Raw genomic sequence first — 23862 nt, 5'->3', positions numbered from 1 at the left:
TTCCTTTTTCCTTCAGCACGTAATTCAGGCTTTTTTTCTTTCAGATTTTTAAGTCCATTCTGCAAACTTTCCCAAGTTGAGCCCTTCTGTAAAGGTCTGAAATCTGAAAGGCAGCTTTCCCCCCACTAATAACAGCGTTTCTTAATAAAGAAATAAATATTGGTGCTGCTTTTACCTCCAGGTATTTTTGATGTTGAATAAATAAAAAGGCCCCCCTGACCCCTCCGCCATGTTCTAACCGACCCTAAGTATTTAATTCTATAGTCTGCTTTATGAAGCCCTGTTTAGCAAGGATTAACACTAGGCAGTCAGGCAATAGAACTTAAAAATCGGATCATCTAGCTCCAGGTACATAGCTGCACACAGACAGTGCCTGAGGATCAGTACAAAATCCCCTACCGAGACTGACTTTTTCACAGAGAGCCCATACGTATTAACTTTCACTGAAGCCTTTACAAATTTTATGTACACAAACTGATACTTGGCTGGGCTAACCAAGAACATTAACCACATGCCACACATGGTATGATGACATGAGAAACTCCATCACTCACCTGTACAGAGAGACTCAGGAAGTGAAGACAGGCCTGGCACTGTTCTGTGGAATTGATATATTAGGATTGGGCAGGGTGCAGTGAAGGAAGGATCAGCTCCTGGGCATTCTCAAAGTTAAGGATTTTTTTTTATTGTTGTTGTTTTGCTATAGTTGGCCAATACTTTTGCATTTACTGCACTCACCTTTCTATGGTGAGGTGGCACAGTGGATAGAGCATTGGACCTGGAGTCAGGAAGACCTGAGTTCAAATCCAGCCTCAGAAATTTACTGTCTTTGTGACACTGGGCAAGTCACTTAGCCTCTGTCTGCCTCAGTTTCCTCAGTTGTAAAATGAAGATAACAATAGCACCTACTTCCCAGGGTAGTTGTGAGGTTTAAATGAGGTAATATTTGTAAAATGTTTAGCACAGTCTCTGGGACATAGTAGGTGCTTAATAAATAATGCTTGTTTTCTTCCTTCCCATAGCCTCTTTGGACTTTTACTGTTGATACAGAGGGAGATAGGGACCCTTGTGCCTTTTAACTATACCCATGATGCCAACACTTAGCATAGTACGTTGATGATTGTAGGGTCTTAAATGTTTGCTGAATTGAACTAGACAAGATAGTTAATAATAATAATAATAATAATAATAGCATAGATTTATATGGTGCTTTAAGCTTTACAAAGTACTTTATAGTCAGTATTTAATTTGATCCTCACTATAATCCTATAACAATTTTAACTCATTTTATAGAAGAGGAAACTGAGGTATAAAGAGCTGAAGTGGGGCAGCTAGGTGGTGCAGTGGATAGAGCACCGGCCCTGGATTCAGAAGGACCTGAGTTCAAATCTGGCCTCAGACACATAACACTTACTAGCTGTACGACCCTGGGCAAGTCACTTAACCCCATTGCCTAGCCAAAAAAAAAAAAAAAAGAGCTGAAGTGACTTATAAGTGACTTATGGATGGGTGACCATGTATTATCTTGTGATCAATATTCTCTCTCCCAGAATTACTTCAATACTTGTTCAAATTACAAATAGGAATTTTAAACTGAAAGTGGCCTAAAGGAAAAAAATGAATTAATGGAAAAGGAGGTGGGCCAGACATATATCAAGAACAAGGAATAACTAGAGCTTCTTTGGTACCCACAAAAAAGTCCAAAGAACTAGAGGAAGGCTCAGCATGTTGAATCCACCTAGGCAGCATGGCATAGACTTGGATTCAGGAAGACCTATATTAAAATCCTGTCTCAGCTACTTGCTAGCTGTGTGACCCTGAAAAGTTACTTAACCTGTGCCTCTGTTTCCTCATCTGTAAAGTGGTTGGACTTGGTAGCTTTCGTGGTCCCTTTGAGCTCTACAATCTGTGATGCTGTGATTCTGTTTACAGGAGGACATGGATAAGTGTTTTAAAGGATTGGCAGACCTAGATGGGTTGTAACTTGGCAGTATTTGGCAGCATTTGAAAGAGCTTTCACCTGCATCAGAGTGTGATAGTTTCATCACTTGTCTCCTGAGGACCACATGTAAACCCACCCTCAAGGCATTCAGTGCTGTTTCTTCCAACTAGCATTTGTTAAGAAACTACTGTAGATAGCATAGTAGATAGAACACTAGGCCTGGAGTCAGGAAGACCTGAGTTCAAATCTTGCCTCAGACACTTGCTAGCTGTGTAACTCAGGTCAAGTCACTTAACCCTATTTGCCTCAGTTTCTTCATCTGTAAAATGAGCTCGAGAAAGAAATGGCAAACCACTCTAGTGTCTTTGCCAGGAAAATACCAAATAAAGTCATGAAGAATCATACACAATTGAACAACAACATAAATATTTTTATACAAATAGGTCCTTTCCCCCTTTCTCTGATCTTTTTGGGATGAGATTGAACAAAACCATGTACTAGGGATTATTGTGTGTGGTTTGTCCTTGTTCTTGAAGAAGACCATGACATCAGGAAGATGGTGACCTGACTTGCATGTGAATTGGATTGGAGGGAGGGAGGGCTGTGCAAAGTCACTAGCCTCACTTTCTCCTCCAGAGCCATCTGAGTCCAATGGCCAGATATGGATCAGGATGACTGGAGATGGCACAGGATACAGTGGGGGACCTTGGCCTTTTTAAGCTAAGATCTTTCCCAGGGCTCAGTTTGTTTGAGGCAACACCCATTCAAAGGATAGGGCTGTTTAAGAAGTGAGGCAAGGTATAGCTCCTTTAATTTGGGGGAAAAAAATCAAACCGGATGGAGAAGACCCTTAGGCTTACTGGCCAAAAGAGAAACAATTACTATTTACATTCACTCTCTGCCAGGAGAGCCCAAAAAGTTACCATAGGATTATAACAGGAGCTGTTAATACAAAGACTGTTTCTGCCCTCAATAAGCTTAAATTTTGAGATTTTCTTAGAAAAACAAATGTATGTTTTGTTTTGTTTTTCTTTCCCATCAGGACTTCTTTTTTTAAAAAACCCACAAAACTCCAACCCCAAATGTTGCCTTGATCTCAGCTAACCCAAGCCCACAGATGCGATGATTTCAAGAAACAAGGAAGCTTTTTTTAGGGCCAGCTTGTCAGGATCCGTTGAACAGTTATGTCAGAAAAAGAAAGGAGCTCATCACTTGTTTTCCCAGGGTTGTATACGAGTCAAGCTGCAGTTCAGGAGAGTATTTTTTATACCTCACTTTTAAGTTCAAGCACGTAATAGCTGGGTAGAACCCAGATGTTCTGTAACAATTTGTGGCTTGTCTGTTGGCCTCAAAATGGTTTCTTTGCTTGATACAGGATGTGTGGGGTGTTGAGGGTAGGGTGGGTGTGAAGGAGAGTGGGAGGAAGAGGGAGGGAAAGAGAGAATGAGAGAAAGAAAAGAGAAAAATAAGGGAAAAGAGAGGAAGGAAGAGAGAAAGAGAAAAAAGAGTGCAAGGAGGAAGGGGAAGGAGAAAGAGAAATCATGTGTTTTTACCAGGATTGCTTTTTCATTAGTGGCTATTGATTTTTCACAAAGTAAGTGTTGATGATTAATCTCCCAATCTGTCTGTAACTGGTCTTGCTTTGAAAGAATTGGGAGTGTTAATCCCTGAGCTGTAAACCTCTGAGGCTACCAAAAGAACAGCACTCCTAATTTGTCTCAACTTCATTAGATTTCTCAAGGTGGGAAAGGTGATAAAGATAGATGGTTAATAAATGTTTGTTGAGTTGAAGTAAACAAGCATTTATTAAGCATCTCCTATGTGCCAAGGCCTGCACTAGGCACTGGCGATACAGAAGCAAAAATGAAAGATCCTTATCCCCAGAGAGTTTACATTTGAGGGGATGCAGGAATTAGGGGTGTGGAGGAAAAGGAACAGTATGTGTATAGCACAATAAATACAAAATATTTGCAAATATAAAGTAATTTTGAGGCAGGGGTGGGAGGAGAATGAGGCAAAAAGGGCCTCTAAGCTGAACCTTATAAAGACTTAGTTAATCTAAAAGGAGAATTTAAAGAAGGAGAAAATTCCAGGAATGAGGGAGTAAGTCTCTATGCAAAGGCATGAAGGAGGAAGATAGAAGGTTGTGTACTGGAAACGACCAGTTTGCTTAGAACGTAGAGAGTGCAGGAGAGAGAGCAGCATGAATTCACTCTAGAAAGAGGGGACAGAGCCAGATTATAAATGACAGCTGAGTTTGTAATGTGTCCTAGAGGCAAATGTGTCAGACTTTTGCTTTAGGAATATTAGGTTGGCAGCTCTGCAGAAGATATGTTGAGTAAGGGAGAGAGGGGAGGAAGAGAGATTTATTAGAAATAATACAAGTGAGAGGACTGAGTGAGAGTGGTGGCTGGATGTCAATATTGTGAAAGTATAATAAGACTTGCTAATTGATTGGATGTGAGGGAGAGGGAACAGTCAAGGAGCACTTCCAACGTGGATGACCTGAAGCATGGTGGTACCCTCAACAGACAGAAGGAGGTAAAGAAGACAGTTAGGGATTCCTTAGGAATGATGATGCACGCCACCCACTTTCTGATAGAGACTTGAGTACCAAGGATGGAGAATGAAAGGAGCAGGTAGGCAGTGCAGTGGATAGGGCACTAGCCCTGGAGGCAGGAGGACCTGAGATCAAATCCAGCCTCAGACACTTAACGAGCTGTGTGACTGTGAGCAATCACTTAACCCCAATTGCCTATTTAAAGAAAAGATGAAGAATGAAACATAAATTTTTGAACATGGCCAATGTGGGAATTTGTTTTGCTTAATTATGCATATTTGTTACAAGGTTCTTCCCCCCCTACATTTGGAGGGGAAGAAAATAAATATTTGTTAATTAGGGGAAAAAAATAAAAGAAAAGGGGAATGAAAAGGGAGTAGTTATAAGAGGAATATAAAGATTTGTATTTTGGATATATTGAATTTGAGATACCTTTGGGATTTCTAGGTAGCAGTGTCCAGCAAGTACTCTGTGATACGGGAAAAGTAGCTCAGAACAAAAAAAAAAAAGTGAGGGCTGGAAATGCAAGTTTTGGAGTCATTTGGGGATGATTGAACTCCTGATTGTTGCTGAGATCACTGAGGGAGAGTATGGAAAGGGAAGAGGCCTCTGGACAGATGTAGGGTACATGAACACTTATGGGACAAGGGTGCCTGAATACTATGAAACTGGGGAGCAGTGAAAAGTAGGAGGACCAGGAGGTGGCACAATATATAGAGTGCTGGATCTGGAGTCAGGAAGACCTGAGTTCAAATCCAACCTCAGATACTTGCTACCTGTGTGACCCAGGGTAAGTCAGTTAACCTTTCTCAGCCTCAGTTTCTTCATCTGTAAAATAAGGATAATAATAACACCTGCCTCCCAGGATGGTTTTGAGAATCAAACGAGATAAGAATTATAAAGCACTTAGCAGAGGGCTTAGCACATAGTAAGCTCTATATAAATGTTTGCTATTATTATAAGTGTCATGAAAACTCGAGGAAGAGAGCATATCCTGAAGGAGAGGGGGTGGTCAGCAGTGTCAGCATTGCAGGTGGGGTCATGAGGAGAGCTGAGAAAAGGCCTTCCTTTTAGCAATTTACGAAATTGTAATTTTGGAAAAAGAATCCTAAGCCTCCTCTTTATTATTGTTGCATCTTCTCGGGCATAAATTCATTCAGCTGAGCTGTTGTTTCTGCTAGTGCTCAGTTATTAGGATAACGCTCATTGCCTCTTCATACTGATTGAAATACACAAGGTCTTTTCATGTGCTGAATGTACATCTAGGAATAAAATGCAATTGACTCCAGCAGTTTTTGGCAACTGACGAGTCTTTAGCAATTATAGCCCATATTGCTTTAAGCTGCTCTCCTGGTAATACCATTGCAGTAGCCATCTTTCTCTCTCCCTCCACTCCCCCCCCCCCAAAAAAAAGTTCTGGTGATGATGTCATCATTCTGCTAGTCACTGGCAGCTCTGGGAAGCTGAGCTGGTTCCTATTTTGGAGTTTTCATGGTTTGAATTTTATATGGATTTGTTCCCTCCAGTTGTTTCTGTGACCTTTTTTTTCCCCTAGCGCATTTTCTTGTTAGAGTTTAATCCAATTCAGGAGTGAATTTTTTTTTTTTTTTTTTTTGCTGAGCAGGCAGGGATGCCCAATCATTGGAAATTTTTTCTTCTTCAGAAAAAATGCCCAGTAAAGTAGCCTCTGACCTGTTCAGTGACTTTGTGGATTTATTCTAAACCTGTGTCTCTGTGCCATCTACTTCCAGATGGACTATTGGATATATCACTTTCTGTCTTATTTGCCAAGTTCATGATGGCCCTTAGGATCAGTGTGGGGCTTTTTAATCAGTTTTCCTTTTGTCTTCAGAGGGGCAGAAACTTGAACCTCCTCATAATAGTTGGTCAGTTACACTTGTCATATGCACTGCCAGAACCTTCTGCAAGATTCCCCAAACACCAAATATAGTTAATCCTACCTAAGAGATCTTTAGTAAACTTCCAGAGCTAAAACTATTGATGCCATTGTCAATAGGCCAACATCCACAGGCTCCTGAACTGCCAGCTTTGTCTTTACAAAACCTCTCTGTATACAACAAAGGTTATGAGCATAGCTGCCCTTCTGCTTGGCAGAGGTTTGACTGGATTGGGGCAGGGCAAGGGGAGGGTCACATATGTATTGTGGTGGGGTTTTTTTAAGCATATCTTTTTTTTCCCAATTGTTTGGATCAATTGTTTCCAAAGCAGTACAATACCTGCTTTGTCTCAACATGTTATCATGAGAATGTGTGATCAGTATGTAGGTCAAATAGATCATGTCTCTACAGTCCTTGGGCCTTTGCAATAGGTCATCAATCTAAAAACCACCTGTCAGGCTTCTCATTTTTTTTCTCGACTGTACCTAGCCATGAATATGCACAAGTTGCCAATGCAAAAGTGAAAGTGAGATTACTAATAAAACCACTTAAATGCTTGAAGTCATCAAAGTTAAACACACAGATGTTGAGGATTGACTGTATATCGAGCATATAATAAGCACATTATATATATTTCTATTGTGTGTGTGTGTGTGTGTGTATATATATATATACACACATATAATAAATGTAAGGTAAATTAGGGAGAGGAAGCTAGGAGGATCAAGAAAGTCCTCACGTGAACATCAGCAGTGACTTCTCAAAGCTTTTGTTTGAGTGGTTTCTTTGATTGTAATCTTCAATCCATACAGGTAAAAAATGCTCCTTTTCTGTCATCATGATACTTCTGTTCTTTAGAGTTATTTACAAACCATAAAACAAGGACACAACATTGCCTTATTCTTTTATTTTACCTGTGTTTTATGACCTTCCCTACTATAGAGATAGGCATCCCAACATCTTCTCCTGTTTTAGAGCTACTATGATGATGTTCATGACATTCAGCAAATTTTGGTTCTGGTATTTCCATCTGGAGTATTCTTCCTTCTGTCCATTTTATTAAAGGCTCTTTATTTAAAAAAAAAATTACAGGTGTTGGTGATATGGCATGTGGCAGCATATTGCTACCACACATGCAGCACTGTCATCCTCAAGGAGCTGGTATGGGTCACATTAATTGAATTTTAGATTGCATTAAATGCTACCTTGGTTTCATTTTACAATTAACATGAAATTTTGCGTCATTCAGACTCATTAATCATAACTTAGCTTTATACCAAAGAAGCCCACAGCCTGTCAGTTCATCAGTTATCCCTTGCTAATCCAGTGTTTTTGTTTTTTGGGTTTTGTTTTTTTTTTTTTTTTGGGTGGGGGTGAGGCAATTGGGGTTAAGTGACTTGCCCGGTGTCACACAGCTAGTGAGTGTTAAATGTCTGAGGCTGGATTTAAACTCCAGTCCTACTGATTCCAGGGCTGGTGTTCTATATACTGCGCTGCCTAGCTGCCCCACACATTGTTTTTCTTTGCTTTGATGATACCCTCTATTCCACTTCTCCTTCATAATACCTTTTTTGTAATATGTCACAATGTGTTCATTCCTATACTTGATTGTAATATAATCCCACATGTAAAAGTTAATGATCTATGTAGGTGTTATTTGTCCTGAGTTCAAGATGATCACAACACTGTTTTATGGTATAATTACATCCCATTAGTTCAGACTTGCTTAATTTGGCTTTTATAAGTAACTTGGATCCAGACAGAGTTGAGATATCTATGGAAAAAAAAAAAGAAATGTTGAACAAGTAAGTCAAGGAAATAAAATTACAGGGGCAATATTTAACTTAACTAAGAAAATAACTATTCCTTGGCACAGTGGATAAAGTGCTGAGCCAGGAGTCAGGAGACTCAACTTCCTGAGTTTAAATCTGGCCTGAGATACTACTAGCTGTGTGACCTTGGGTAAGTCATTTAACCCTGTTTCCTCATGTGTAAAATGTGCTGGAGAAGGAAATGGCAAACCACTCCAGTATTTTTGCCAAGAAAACTCGAAATGGGCTCATGAAGAGTTGGACACAACTGCAAAATGACTGAACAACTGAAAGTACTAGAGAACTATCTACATGCATACATACATACATACATACATACACACACACATGCACATATACATTTATTGTCATTTTTCAGACGTGTCTGACTCTCAGTGACGCCATTTAAGGTTTTCTTGGCCAAGATACTGGAGTGGTTTGCCATTTCCTTCTCTAGTACATATAAATACATGTATGCTAATTAGATATGATTCTTATTATTAAAAAATTTATAGCAGGACCTCTTAGTTATTATATGTAAGGGGAAGTAATAAAATTGACTTTCTTTCAAACTACTTGATAATTCATACTTTTCACTATTTTTAACTGGCTTTTATCCCAGTTAGCCCAAATTAGTGAAGTTTTTCTAAACTTGAAAGCTTTCAACACCTGATTCTAATGCACAAATTGGTCAATTGTATTTAAACTAATTCTGTTAAATGTCAGCAGAAAATTATCGTTATCAAGTGTCCTCCAGTGTTATACTTTGGTGCACTGACAGGAAATCAGTTCAAGCCTATTTCCTGTTATCAATCATGTTTGGAAATGGTTTGGTTTTAAATTAGTTTATTATGCCATAGTCAGAGGCATCATGGCATAGTGGTTGGAGTCAGGAAGAACTCGGTTCAGATAAAGTTGGTCAAGTCACCTAACCTCTGTGTACCTCAGATAACTTCCCTAGCAGTTGTTAACCAAGATCATAAATGGTCAGTAGAAAAAGCTCCCACTCTGGAAGATACCTGTACAAAGAAATCACAGATCTTACACAAAGACATGCTTTCTACCTAAGTTCTCTTCTGATGCCTCATTATGGTTTAGAGGTCTTGGGTTCCTAATACAAGTGGAGTACAAGGTTTGGCACATCCTACTAAGCTGGAAAGGCTGAATGATAGACTGGAAGGTCTGTCATCTAGGGATCAGGGCAACTAAATTTGGAAAGGTTCATCACCAGATTGGTAGCAGGATGCTAAATTTGGAGCCACAGCAACTCCATTTCCATGTGCAAAGTTGAAGACACACGGTATCAAGGGAGATACCTGTGAAGTCATAGGTGTTTTGGAGTATTGAAATACTGTAATGTCATGGTCTTAGTTTAAACACACCATCATCGGCAAACATTCATTCATTCATCCACTCATTTGACAAATGACTATTAAGTGGCTGCTGTGTCCAGACACTATTCTAGGTGTTTGGGTGGTAGGAAGATAGGACATGGTCCCTGTCCTCATGGATCTTACAGTCTGAATTCATACCATGTGTAAGATGCTATATATATGGCCCTGGATTTTGAAAGTGACAACGATTTTGGATCTCCCCATGCATGTTTCTTGTTTACTCTCAGGTTGATTTTCAAAACACTCTGAGATACATTCACAGACACCAATTAGCAAATAATGGTTTTGTTGTTTTTGTAATATGCTAACCCACACAGCATTTTTGAGGATGAGGAAATTAATTGTGGGAATGTGCTGGAATAGGAAAAGGACTGGCAAAGATTTCTGGTGGAATGGGACACTTCTTGCCAGAGTGACTGTGTGCATTGGCAAACATTACTGATTCATGTCTCTTGGGAGAGGACTTAGGATTTATGGAAGGAAGACATTGGTAAGCTCTGTCTTTGCAACTTTGGTGTCTGAGGATGGAACTGATTATTACCAGTTAGAGGTAGGCTCTGACAGCAAGTGAATTCAAAGATGAGGAAACTGTAACTGATGGATGTTTCTGGGAATTTAATATTAAAGAACAGGAAGCTTAGTATGTTATACTTGGTATACTGTGTCTTTGCTTATTCAAATGTTAGAAAGTTAGACTTGGATTTCTTAGAAGAAATATAAGAAATAACTGTAGCCCAGAGTACGTAACAGGAGTTGCTTTTGCATTTTATACTCTATTCTCCATACAATCCCTCTCAGATCTCCCTCAGGAGCTCCAGATGGTTTTAGACACATTCCCCTTCCCCTTTGGGACACTGGTCAAGTTATTCTTGCATGGAAAAGAAGGGATCTTGAAATATCAGGTGACAATGTCATCAAAATGTATAACTATCAGTCGAAATCATGCTCCTGTGCTCTTAATAGGATGTGGAGACATTTCAGTTGTCTCCTCCGATGTGACAGGTTTCCTGAACCTGGAATTCCATCTCATCTCTGTGTTCAGGCTCTCTCTACTCCATCTCTACTCCTGCTTCTTATAATCCTTAGCTTCTTTCAGGGCTTCTCAGGTGCCATTTTGTACTAGAATCCTTTCACTTACTGATTTCTCTCCCTTCTCAAATTTTATTTACTTAACTGTAAGTGTAAGCCCCTTGAGGGGAGAGGCTGTTTTCCATTTTTTTAGTACCAGTGTTGTATGCATATAGTCAGTCCAGGGCCTTAATTGTTGAATTGAATCTGTTTCTCCTTTAGATGAACAGTAATGAAATAACTCAGAAAACCATGAAAAAATCACTTCTCTCGCTTTCATCTCTCTTCCATCATCTCATATCTGACCTTTTAATACTAATTTGTCAACCTAAGGTATATACCATATAGGAAGAAAAGAATGGACTTTTTTTTGGGGGGGGAGGGCTAGGCAATGGGTTTAAGTGACTTGCCCAGGGTCACACAGCTAATAAGGGTTATGTGTCTGAGGCCGGATTTGAACTTGGGTCCTCCTGAATCCAGGGCCAGTGCTTTATCCACTGCGCCACCTAGCTGCCCCATGAATGGACTTTTTTTTTTAGGAACTGTCTTTTCAAATTCAAAGAAACTGTTTTTATGAATTTTCAAATTCATAAAATTTAGAAGTATTGTTAATTTCCCAGACTTTCAAGCGATAGCTTTTGTTTCTTGCTTGCTACTCTCTAATTAATTTTCAAAACTAAAGGACCTTCTTGTGTAGGTTTTGTGTGTGTATTTTTTTAAAGGAACATGTTAAAGACAAGCATGTGAATACATTGCTGTTAGAGCTGTAAATTGATTCATCTATTCTTGCAAACAATTTAAAATGGTGCAAGAGACATTGCCAAATTGTTCATATCCTCTGACTTAGAGATTCTGCCACTAGAACTGTTCTTCCATAGAGGTCACTGACAAGTGAGAAAGACACCCTGGGTATAAAAGTATTAACTTGGTGATAGCAAAAAGTTAGAAACAGAGTATGCTCCCAGTGAGCAAATTAAGGTGTACGAACACAGTGCTGTTAGTAGTACTGCAACGTAAGTGAAAATCATGGAAAGACTTGTATAAAGTGGTACAAAGAAAATGCCACAAATAGACATGACTACAAGGTAAACAAAGTAAATATTGAGAGAAACAAAAACACCCTAGTCACATATAATGATAAGTGTTGGTACCATACAGTAAGAAATTAAAGGATACGTCACTCCTGTTTATGTGGGGATATACTCATGAATGGGTTTGTGAAAGAGTGTATGCTGTAACATTCAAACAAAATGTATCAGTAAATTTTTAAATTTAAGATATTTAGGACCCATCCTTCCCTCCCCCCCAAAAAACACCCTGTAATAATCATGGTACCTAGTGATTCCTTTATATACAGGGTGTCCCAAAAGTCGTAGTGCAGCTGTCATTCGTCAGTAGCTATTGAAGTAGAACGCTGCACTAAGACTTTTGGGACAAGCTATATTTCTCTTTATGCTTCTTCACACTGTTTTCAAATACATTGTTTCATTTGAGACTCAAAATAACCCTTTAAAGTAGGTAGAACATGCTGTGGACAAATAAATGGAAACCAGGCAGTCAAGTGTCGTGTACTGAAATGGCAGAACCTGGTCTAGAATCTGCATCACTAGATTCCTATTCATTTCAATTCAACAAAAACTTAAGAGGCATTGACATCCATTCCATGTACAGAGAGATCAAACATACAGAAATAGAGGGCAGGATAAGAACAGGGGCAGAGAAATTGTCCAATTGGGGTAGAATTTAGAAGGGGAAAAAATATGACATCAGGCTTAAAATGGAGGTTGGTGCTAAACTGTGGAGTGGCTTGAATGGAGTTTAAACTTTATCCATCAGTCAGTGGGGACCTAATGAAGGTATTTGAGTAGATGAGGGATATGCTCAAGGCAGTCCCAGTAGTCTTCCAGGAAACCATGCTAAAGCTGGTGGAATATGTCAGGCGTACTCGGTTAGGAAAACCAGGGAACTCATTGTCGGGATTTGGATTCTATTGTGTCATGAACATGCCTCTTGGACACTTTTTCCCCCTTCAAATGTATTTCTAAAGTCAGCATAGGGAACTCCCTAGAGAGGGATTTTTCTTAATTTCCCCTGAGAAAAACATCTCATTCTTTGTAACTCCAGAAAGAGACATTATGACACAAGCTGAGGAGCAATAGATAACGCAAGGTGTGAGCCCCAGACCTGTCACTCACAGGCTGTGGCACTTTGCAGAAATCATTTCATCTCTCTGTTACATTGTTACATCTCTCTGTACATTGGTTTTCTGTTGTTTTTTTTTTTATTTGCAAAAATAAAGATGAGGAAATGCCACGCTTCTCATAAGACTAAGAAACGAAAAAATATTATACCCAGTTCTTTCATTGTAGAAAGCAAGAACTTGTCTTTTGCCACACAGTAACATAGTATGTAAAATTTTTCTGGCCAATAATTATCGAGGCTTATGTGTCTGAGACCATGAGCAGAGGATGCTGACAGAAATGCTCATTTATTGTGTCTCTTGGATATCAAAGGTCAGTAATTGTTTAGGAAGACAGTGCAATATATAGGGAGAGTCCTGGATTAGAAATCAGGTGTGTTCTCACTTATTAACTCTGTGACCTTGAACAAGTTGTATCATCTACAAAATAAAATTTATTTTACATACCTGCCCTACACGTATCACAGAATTAAATGAGTTTGCTTGTGTGAGAGTGTTTATAAGCTTTCAGGGACTCCATAACGAAGATGATACTACTGTTTCAGCTTTGGCAGCATCATTAAGGATTTCTAAAGAGAGAGTAGATAGCTGGACAGATTAGAGCAACCCTAGGGAAATGGGTAAGTGAGTGATTCAGGAGTCTTTGGAGAATAAGAATGAAGAGGGTAGAAGTAATGAAAATGAAGGGATTGAAAAAGTATTGTTCTGGGTCGTATGCTGAGTACCAGGATGCAAATATAGAGAGATCATCTTTGCAATCAAGGAGCTTATATTTTAATTGGGGAACACATGTCGTATTACTGAGTGTTGGCCAGTGAAGGGTTAGTGTGGGAAGTTATGAATGTGGTGAATGGAGATACTGGACAATCAATTGACGTACTCCTTCCAGAAGCAAAGGTGCTATTGATTTGATTACTGCTGTGCCCAGGTTGAGAGGTAGAAAATGAGAGCGTGTTCAGGTGCAAGCACATGTTAATGACAAGGAATTGGAGGGGAAGATAGGGTCGATATATTGCTCCTGAAATACCTGTTGACCAGTAATCTTTTTTCCCCCCTTTCTAATGACTGAACTGGAAGCCTGAGGTGTCTGCCACATTAGGAAACAATTATCCAATTCTATCTCCTGAGAGTGGAGTTGGGGGTTTTGTTTGTTATTTTATTTTGTTTGGTTTGCATTTTCTTGGGGGGGGGGATGTTAGTTGGAGACTTTTAGAGGTAAGAATCTACTGATGTTAGTTCGGTTCATTTTGTTGAAAAATTCCAGTCCTTTTAGGAAAAAATATGCTAATTCCATTTTCAGGCAGCTGTGTTTGGGAGTCAGGATGATTTCACAATCTGGCTGGTACTAATGGGATTTGAGAACCTGCCAACCTATATGGAACAGCTGTTCTGAGGGAAATTTTTCTAACTCTGAAAAATTATTTTTCTCTATCAGCTTTTGGATGTTTCTGGTTGATGTTGGGTGTATATATGCTGTCTGATGAGAGAATACTATGAAATGTTAGAATATGTGGTACAATTTGCCATATAAGGGGGTCACATCCACCAGAAATCATTGCTGTTGGTTTGCAACAAGTGTGCCTTTTTCTATCCCTTTTATCCATTTTGTCTTGGGTTGTGAAGAGAGGGAGGGAGGAGGCAGGACTTCCATTGGTTTTGAGAACTCCCTGATTAGTTAACCCTCTCTAACAACATACATCTGCACCTGTCCCACAGTTTACAGTGTATGTGTGTGTGTGTGGTGTCTGTCTGTCTGGTATCTTCCTAACTTGGAAGTGGGTTCACTCTCCACTTTGCCAACATTTTTCATTATTGTTACTACTGAGAAAATGAAGGGGGAAAAGAAACCTCCCTTCTAAGATAATCATAATAATAGCTTATGGGGCAGCTAGGTGGCATGGTGGATAGAGCCTGGAGTCAGGAAAGCCTGAGTTCAAATCCTGCCTTAAACATTTCCTAGCTATGTGACCCTCAGCAATTCACTTAATCCTGTTTATCTCAGTTTCCTCATCTGTCAAATGAACTGGAGAAGGAAATGGCAAACCACTCTAGTATCTTTGCCAAGAAACCTACCAAATGGGATCATGTAGAGTCAGGCATGATGGAAACAACTGCACAACAACAAAAAAAGTCTGCATTTATGTAGGTTTACAAAATGAGCTCCTCAAAACAAGCCAATGAGCAAAGCATTGTGAGTGTTAGTATTAGTATTCCTGTTTTTGTTGTTGTTATTCAGTCTTTGAGACCCTAGGGTCCATACTATCTGTGGGATTTTCTTGGCAAAGATACTGGAGTGGTTTGCCATTTCCTTCTCCAGTGAATTAAAGCAAACAAAAGATAAGTGACTTGCCCAGGGTTACACAGCTAGTGAGTGTCTGAGATCTGATTTGAACTCAGGTCTTCCTAACTCCAGGCCAGGCACTCTGTCCACTAAACCACCTAGCTGCCATTTTATGAGTCAGAAAACTGAGATCCTGAGAGTTAAAGCAGGTTTCCCAGGGTCCCTCATCTAATAAATGCCAGATCTTGGATTCTAAAGCAGGTCCAGGACTTCTAGTCTAGTTCTCTTTACACCATGGTGTCAAATTCAAATAGAAAAGGGGATGGTGGGCACTAAACTACACATAAGACTCCCTGCAGGCTACATATTGACTTAGAAAACCGTATATTAATGTTTTCCATGTTCTATTGTATTTTTATTTATTTTGTTAAATATTTCCCAACTACATTTTAATTTGGTTCAGGCCACACTTGGGAGCATTATAGGCAGTATGCTTGCTGCCTCTGCTTTGCACTATTCCACACTTCTCAGAGCCTAGAAAGGTTTTCAGGACATTTAACATGGACAGACTGATGGACAAAAGACACTTTGGAGAGAAACAGGGTTTATCAGACTTTCTTTTTCCTTTTAGAATGTCTCATTTTGTGCTCTATATTTTGAGAAGTTTTTGGAAGAATTGGAGAGGAAGTTTATATTTATTCTATATATGTTTTATATGTCTCCTTGGGAGTAGGGATTATTTCTTTCTTCATACTTCTCTTCCCAAGGCCTGGCACATAGTAGTTGCTTAATAATGCTTAGTGATTGATCAAGCAATATGTGGAGAGGAGATGCTTGTGGGGATGACGGTCATTTCCTTCAAGTTTGTGAAAGCTTATAATGCATAGTTGTTTTCCATTTCTACTTTAAAATTTTTTTTAAATTAAAAAAACACAAAAATTTGATTAAATTATGAAATTGTGGAGAGAGGATGTATAATCTCATTTCCTAAAGGTCTTCAAGATCTATTCATTTGGAAGCAGGAAAAATCTAATCTGATAGTCTTTTTTATTTTTTAAGGGTTTAAATTTTTATTTATTTTATTTTTAATTTATAGAATGATACAAACTTTTCCATAGTATAATAATTAACAAAAAAAAAAAGATGATTGCACATGAAACTGAACTGGACCTGGTAGTCTTCTGAGATCCCTTCTGTCTAATTCCCAGGGTTCCCTGAGTTATAAATCACATAGGTTTAGGTATGCATTTTTTCTCACCCATTTCACGGCATTATGACCGCTTCCTTTTACAGATATTTAACACTGTGCCTGATGCACTCCTCACAAACACCCAGCAGAGCTTGTCTTGGAAGAAAAGCAATGACTCGAAGCCACCCTCCTGCAGCGAGAGGCCACTGACGCTCTTTCACACAGTACAGGCCACAGAAAAACGTAAGTCTCCACTCTTTGTGTGATGGGCTATCTAGGGGGCTCCTCCTCGGTTGCTTAGGATGTGCCTGCGTGGGCTCTCTTTGCTGTGACACTGACCTCATGCTCACTAGAGGTATTTGTGCCTGTGTACCTTCTGGTTCCCCTGCTGAGTCACCTTGCTAGGGCCTGTATGTCTGAGAATACAGACCCAAGGGGCTCAGAGTTCTCTTTTGATTACTTAGACTCCTTCGCTTCTCTGGAGCACACACCTGACTACTTCTCTGTTCAGGGAGAATAATGGTGCTACCTGTGTACCTCATGGCAGTGTCACATCACTCCCTGAACTGTGTGGGCTGTGCCTCCTTTGATCTGAGGATGTCAGAACTCTTTGCAGAGATCAGACAAACAGTGGGCCCTACTGTGTTTACCACAAGGTAAATAGTATTATTCCTGTCTTATCAAGGAAGGAGCAGAGCAGTTATAATACTGCTCTATCATACACATACACACACACACATATCACATTTTAGTCAAACACTTCTAATCCTTTTACCAAGGTCTTATTAGACCTATATCTTGCTTCACTTCCCTTTTGAAAACAGTCCTGGCAGGTCTTAGTGTTAGGCAGAGAACAACCATGTGGTCTGATCTCTGTAGGTATTGCCTTCCTAAATATATCTTAGAACAGCATAGTCCTCATAAACCTTTGCAAGAGGAACACTTTGTGTTAGGGTGATGTTCTTTTTAGGGTTTCTGGCACAGCTGTATCCCCCAGTGCTTTGTCCAAAGCCATATGCAAATCAGGGCAGATTAGGCTATGAGCCCCATGCCTTGGTAAGCTGCCAAGATTCTTATTAACCTGGGGTCCATGATCTGTGAACTTTGAAGAAGAAAAAAAATTTAATCTTTATTTTCACTAACCTTGGACTGAAATTTCGTATTTCCTTTAGTTCTGAATGTAGGAGACAAACCTGCAAATGGATCCAGTCAGCACCAGACTGCCAACGGGCTCCACAACCCACAAAAAAAAAAAGTTAAGAATTCCCATTCTGAACTTTGAAATACCCTCCTAGCACTCATTGCCATATTAAGGGGAAGTTAGCTTCGGAATGGTGCTTGAAGCTTTGTGTCTTAAAACTGCATGTGGTCCATATACTTAGCAAGGAAAGAAAATTCTGGGTGCACACCAAAATGAAACTGGAGATTTAGAAAAAGAATCATTGAAATAGCAGAATCACAGATCTTTACTTGGGATTATTTTTATCCTAGGAAGCAAAAGATTAAGGTTAAAAGGTGTGTGAAACCAAACCAGTCTTAGACACATAGAGAAGAGAAGATTAATGTGTTACAGTCTGCAGTTCGTGGACAGAGTTTCAGTGAAACATAGACATTATGGGGCAATATGTTTTTCTCTTTATGTTAGGAAATGCTGTCTGGAAATAGAATCAAACTTCTCATACGCTGGGATATTTCTGGGATTTTTCTTCTCCCCCAGAAGAGGAACATTTTGATTTGAAAAGAAAAAAAGTATATTTGATTAATTTTGGAAACTTTATTCTGGGGAAACTAGAATAGAGTTCAAGCTGTCTCAGAACACTGAAGAGGATGAATAGGAAAATCTGTTTTCTGAGTTAGACTGTAATGACCTGCCTACCGCCACGGCAGGGGTTGTGGTTCCTGCCATGCCCACACTCCTCCAGAACCTGGTATCCAAGAGCTGAGACCTGCTAGGTTAACTGGTAACTTTCTTTTGTAAAGAGTTAATGCTCCTTCCCATCAGCCTCTCGTGTTGATGACACAGCCCTGAACCCTTTGATTTTAACTAGCCTGTTAGCCATTCTGTCCTGACCTTCCACTTTGAGAATTACTGAAGAATACTTCTGTTTATCTATGGGAATGTAGATAAACTAGAAGTATAGACAAATCAAGGCAGTTTTTAATCCAGTGTGTACACAATTCATAACAGGGTTTTTCTAAATCTTTTACCAAGGTATCTCTGATTCTGTTTATTTCTTCAATATAAGCTCAAATGCTACTTTTTTGTTTGTTTTCCCAAACCTGGAGGATGCCAGCTGGTAATATCATATCACATACTCAGAGATTAATGGTATTTGCTATAAACATTAGTTTGGCCGAAATCTTGTATCTCTCCAGGCTTTTGCCTCTGATTGAAAGAAACTTCAGGACACTTCAGACTGACACCAAGATTTTTTTTTTAACCTAACCTTATCCTAATAAGTGACAGCTTGGCATAATGAATAGAGAACTGGCCTTAGAACCAGGAAGACCTGCGTTTGAGTGATACATCCTGGCTGTGTGAACCAGTCACTTAGTGCTCTAAGACTATAAATTACAAGGAAAGTGCTGACTTGCCTTTGGTGGAAGATATTTTCCTCTTATATCGAGGTCTTATACCAAGGAAATCACAAATTCAATCTTTATCCCACTCCTTAATCTCATTCTGCGTTAATCCCATCTGTATAATCTCTTGAGGCCAATTATGCTACTGTGGTTATTGAAACACTTCTAAATTCAGCATAATCTATGGATTCCTGTTCATCAGTCTTTGCTTTCATCACTAATTATAATGTTTAATGAGGCTAGAGTTCTCTAAGAAATCACTTAGTGTCCCTGGCCTAGTGGTCTTTGTTGTTTGTTGTCAATAAGCCTTTCTCCTTATTTTCTTTCCCTTCCCGTTTTGTACTGATTCCACTACAGCTTTAAAATTGAATGAATTTAAAATTCATCCTTGGTCGTCACTGGCTCTCTCAGTCCAAACTACATGTCTCCATGGTTAGAAGGCCACGAGGTCCATCCTTTGCCTTCCTTCGCGCTGGACTTGGCACCTCAGTCTTGGAGAAGATGCTATTGGCCTAGTAGCCACAGGCATTGTATTTCTTTGATTATATTACTGAAGTTACGCTAGTTCTGTTTTCCACTGCAATCATAGACAAGTTATTTCTGTATGCACAATGTTGTATAACTGGGTTTTCTCCTGATACGCCTTACAATATGCCCCATATTCCCCCCAGCCCCCCAAAAAAAACAAAACAACTAAACCAGAACTCTAAAAGTTGGCATCTTCAGCTCACAATGAAGACCAATTATTGTATCATGAATTTAGAGCTTACGGGTCATCTAGTCCAACCCCTCTTTTTACAAATGAGGAAACTGAGGCCCAGTTAAGTTAAAAATGTGAGTGATATGCTCAGATAATAAGTAGCAATACCAGGATTTAAACTCAGGTCTTTTAGCATTTATTTATTTATTTTTTTAAAATACGAATGTTCTCATATATGCCATGGGTTGGGAGATGGGAAACCTGTCCTTACTGTTCATGGTTTAAGGTAGTAATTTGCCTATAGGGAGACACTTACAGAATATCTACCTGCAGAGCATTGCAATGGGTACCAGGAGGATACAAAGAAATGGACCTTGGGGCAGCTAAGTGGCACAATGAATTGAGCTCTGGCTTGGAGTCAGGAGGACCTGAGTTCAAATCCAGCCTCAGACACTTAACACTTAACTAGCTGTGTGACCCTGGGCAAGTCACTTAACCCCAATCACCTCACCAAAAAGAAAAAGAAATAAAAGAAATGGACCTTACCTTTGAGACCTGAGCATTGTACAGAGCAAAAAGAGTTACAGGGGTTGGCCTCGGAAGGTAGAAGGACCCCTGTCTTCATCAGAAATTGGAATGAAGGAAGAGGGAATAGGGAATATTGTTGAGGGGTTTTGAGAAGAAGAAAAAGGGAACAGAGAGCTCTCATGGCAAAAGGTCTCCTTTTTCTTAGTAAAGTATGAGGTATGGTCTTCAGCCAAGAAAGTATGAACTATATTATTTAGTGTAGGATCAGATTTGATCAGTCATAAAAAGTTTTCAGGATTAGGTGAGTTTTCAGCTAATGCTAAATAATGATGTCAAGAAGAAACAAGAGTGTTTCAGGTACAAGGGTGAAGGAATAACATATAAAAATATAACCTCCCTGATGTTAGGGACTTGAGTCATTTTCCCCAAGTGCCTAGCCCAGGGTCTTTTACATAGTTGGTACTTCATAAATTTTAATTTAATGAACAGATTGCTGAGGGAATAGCAGGACATCTTTTTTCCTTAGTGCCAAACAATCACAATATCATTAGTACAATAACCCATTTCTCCAGTTCATCTACGTTTCCAAAGCATCTTTTTCTCATAACTCTATGAGGAAAGGTAGCACCAGTCCTGCTCTCTGGAATCTCTTCTGGCTATAAATTCTGTGATTCCCTCATCCCTATTTTATAGCTAAGGAAACTGAGGCTCAGAAGAGTTAAGGGATTTGCTCACATTCATATAATTAGTCGGTGTCAGCGCCTTTTGGCTTTGAGTCTAGTGCTCTTTGAACCTATCTCCCAAGTCCAGGGTTCTTTTCAGTTCACATCCCTGCCAAAGGTATTTTTAAGGGAGTACAGGTTGTTCCCTACTTGTACTCCATTTACCAACCACCCAAACACATGTATGGTCTTTCTGTGGCCTTGCCCTCCCTTCCCCCTACTAATCACATACGTACAAAACCTCTAAGTGACCGCTTCTACAGAGTTCGACCATTCCTGCTGAGGACCTTCCTTCCCTCAAAACTCCCATCCTTTCATATCTGGAAGACCCTACCTCCCATCCCCACCCCTACCATGTCCCAATAAGAGTACTCTCTATAGGAGCCCTGACCCTGCCTCTAGAAATATTCCTGCCCCCTTCCATACCCCTCCAAGGAAGATCTCCTAAAAGTCACTTCTTGACTCCCCCAACTTCAGTTCCCCTAGCTGCTAAAGACTTGAGGGCTCCCCTCACTCAAGGCACTCAGCACCAACACTGGTAGATTTTTGAAAATTCTTTTGGGTTGGGAATTCTGGATGTAGGAAGAGAAAGAGCATGTGTTCCTAGATCATTCCCAGTTGTAACTGAGAATGGGTTTTTCTTTGGAGGGGGTAGAAGTATGAATGATGGTTAGGTTCTTTTGTTCTAGAGTTTATATTATGAGATCTTTAGATTGATAAAGAGGTAATATGGGAATGGCATGACAGTTGACTTCAAGTACTGGAAGGGATGTTCCATGAACTTGATTTGTCCTGCTTAGCCTTAAGTAGCACTAGGTTATAGGTTTTAGAACTAGAAGGCACCTTGGAAATCATCTAATCAAATCCCCTCATTTTATAGGTGAGAAACTTTACAGATAGAGAGGAGTTAAAGTGATTTGCCCAAGATCATATAGCAGAGCTAGCATTCAAGCCCTGCATCCATGACTCCAAACCCAACACTCTTTTTAATGAGTGCAAGTTGTATAGAGACAAGGTTAGGTTCCATATAAGGAAAACTTTGCTAACTTCCTAACTATCCCAAAGTAAATGGGATGATTTGTGAAGTGGTGATCTCCCTGTCATTGGAAGTATTCAAGCAAAGGCTGGCAGACCACCCATTAGAGATGACATAGAAAGGATTCCTGTTCAGGTGCAAGTTTACCTTGATGACCTTGGAGATGGAGATATTTTCCATCTCTTGGATTCTATGATATGTGAATGCTCAACAACCAGACTCACAAATGAGGTTTTTTGGAACACAACCCAAATCATTTTAGTCCAATTTAATAAATACTCTCTGAGCAGCTGCCATGACAGATATTGTGCTTAATCATTTTGGAAATATAAAAATTAATAAGGCACAATCTTTATCCTCAAGAAGCTTATAGTTTAGTAGGGAGATAGGACAAGTACATCAATAACTATTTTGTTGTTCAGTTGTTTTCAGTTGTATCTAACTCCTTATGACCCCATTTGAGGTTTTCTTGGCAAATACATTGGTGTAGTTTGCCATTTCCTCCTCCAGCTCATTTGACAGATGAGGAAACTGAGATATGTAGGGTTAAATGACTTGCCCCGGGTCACACAACTTCATTAAGTGTCTGAGGCCAGATTTAAACTCATGAAGATGTCTTTCTGATTCCAAGCTCAGTGCTCTATAGATTGTGCCACCTCTAAAAAACTATAATACAAGGCAAATATGGTCTATGCTTTAAAAGGATGTGAAGCAAAGTCCTATGGAAATTTACAGATAGAAAGATCATATCTGTTTGGGAGGGATCAGGGATGGCATCTTGGAGGAACGAGCACTTGAGCCTTGATGGGTGGGTTAAATTTCAGCGAATAGAGTTGGGGAAATGGAAGAGCACAAATCTCCTGAATTCAGGGCATATTCAGGAAATAGTGATGAGTGCGGTTTGGTTGAGAGTTTGTAGGGGAGTAGCGGGAGATCAGGCTAAATAACAGATTGTATATTGTGGGGAGAGAGAGAGAGAGAGAGAGAGAGACATGTGTGTATATGTATCCATTTGATTGTAAGCTCTAAAGGCAAGAACTGACTTTTGCCTCTTCCCAGTGCTTAGCACAGTGCCTGGCACATAGTATATGCTTAATAAATGCTTATCGGTTATTGATTGATTGATTGATTGCGGAGGGCCAAGCAGTCTGGACATTATGCTTTATACAGGTAGCTTGTGAAGGTTTTTGAGTGGGGTGAATGAACAGAACTTTGTTTTAGGAATATTAAACCAGCAGAGGTTTAGAACATGGAGCAAAAGGGAATAGACAAAAGGTGGGGATTATAGCCTGTAAACTGTAAACTGCTTGTAATGAGAAGTGAAGTTACTAATATGAAAGGGGACAGTTCAGTTTGTAGTAGTCCTTGAAGGCCAAGCTGAATGTATGTTTGATTTGATAATAGAAATCTTTGTAGGTTCTCAAATAGTGATAATGAAGAAGCCTAAACTCTTTTCTTCACACACTTTACATAACCAAAGGGAGAATTATCTGTCCTGGCTTCTACAAGTTGAAGTGGAGACAGAGCCCAGCCGAGCTGAATGCATGCTTCTGGAACAGAGCAGTGGCACCAAGTTCCTCAATCCCAGCTCCTACTCTTGATTTGGTATTCACTGCTGAAGCATGCATGCACATGTGCACACACTCACACATACGTGCTCCCACACACCCCCATGGAGGCAGCATGATACGGTACACAGAATACTGCTGGAGAACCTGGATTTGAAGTATCTGCCACTTGCTTGCTTATGTCTCCATGAACAAGTCATTTAGCTTCTTTGGTCCTCACTGTCTACACCTGTAAAATGAGAGAGAGTTGGATTATGTTGTTTTGTGGTATTTCTTATCAGTTCTGTGTTTCTTGCTTGCATGGATGTGTATGTACACACACACACACACACACACACACACACACACACACACACACACACACACACACACACACACACAC

General features: G+C 39.7%; 1 protein-coding gene across 1 annotated transcript in view; it reads left to right on the top strand.

Annotated features, from left to right (window-relative positions):
- The window catches only part of ARHGAP26 (Rho GTPase activating protein 26), a 516697-nt gene that overhangs the window by 397307 nt on the left and 95528 nt on the right, over positions 1-23862 (top strand). Inside the window, exon 19 of the mRNA XM_027841739.1 lies at positions 16448-16586. Coding sequence (XP_027697540.1) covers positions 16448-16586 — 139 coding nt within the window. The remainder of the gene's footprint in view (positions 1-16447; positions 16587-23862) is intronic.

The sequence above is a fragment of the Vombatus ursinus genome, unplaced genomic scaffold (genome assembly GCF_900497805.2).
Source record: "Vombatus ursinus unplaced genomic scaffold, bare-nosed wombat genome assembly UNPS02014863.1, whole genome shotgun sequence".
Classification (NCBI taxonomy): domain Eukaryota; kingdom Metazoa; phylum Chordata; class Mammalia; order Diprotodontia; family Vombatidae; genus Vombatus; species Vombatus ursinus.
The sequence above is the reverse complement of the archived record's forward strand: the minus strand, read 5'-3'. Positions and strand labels throughout refer to the sequence as shown.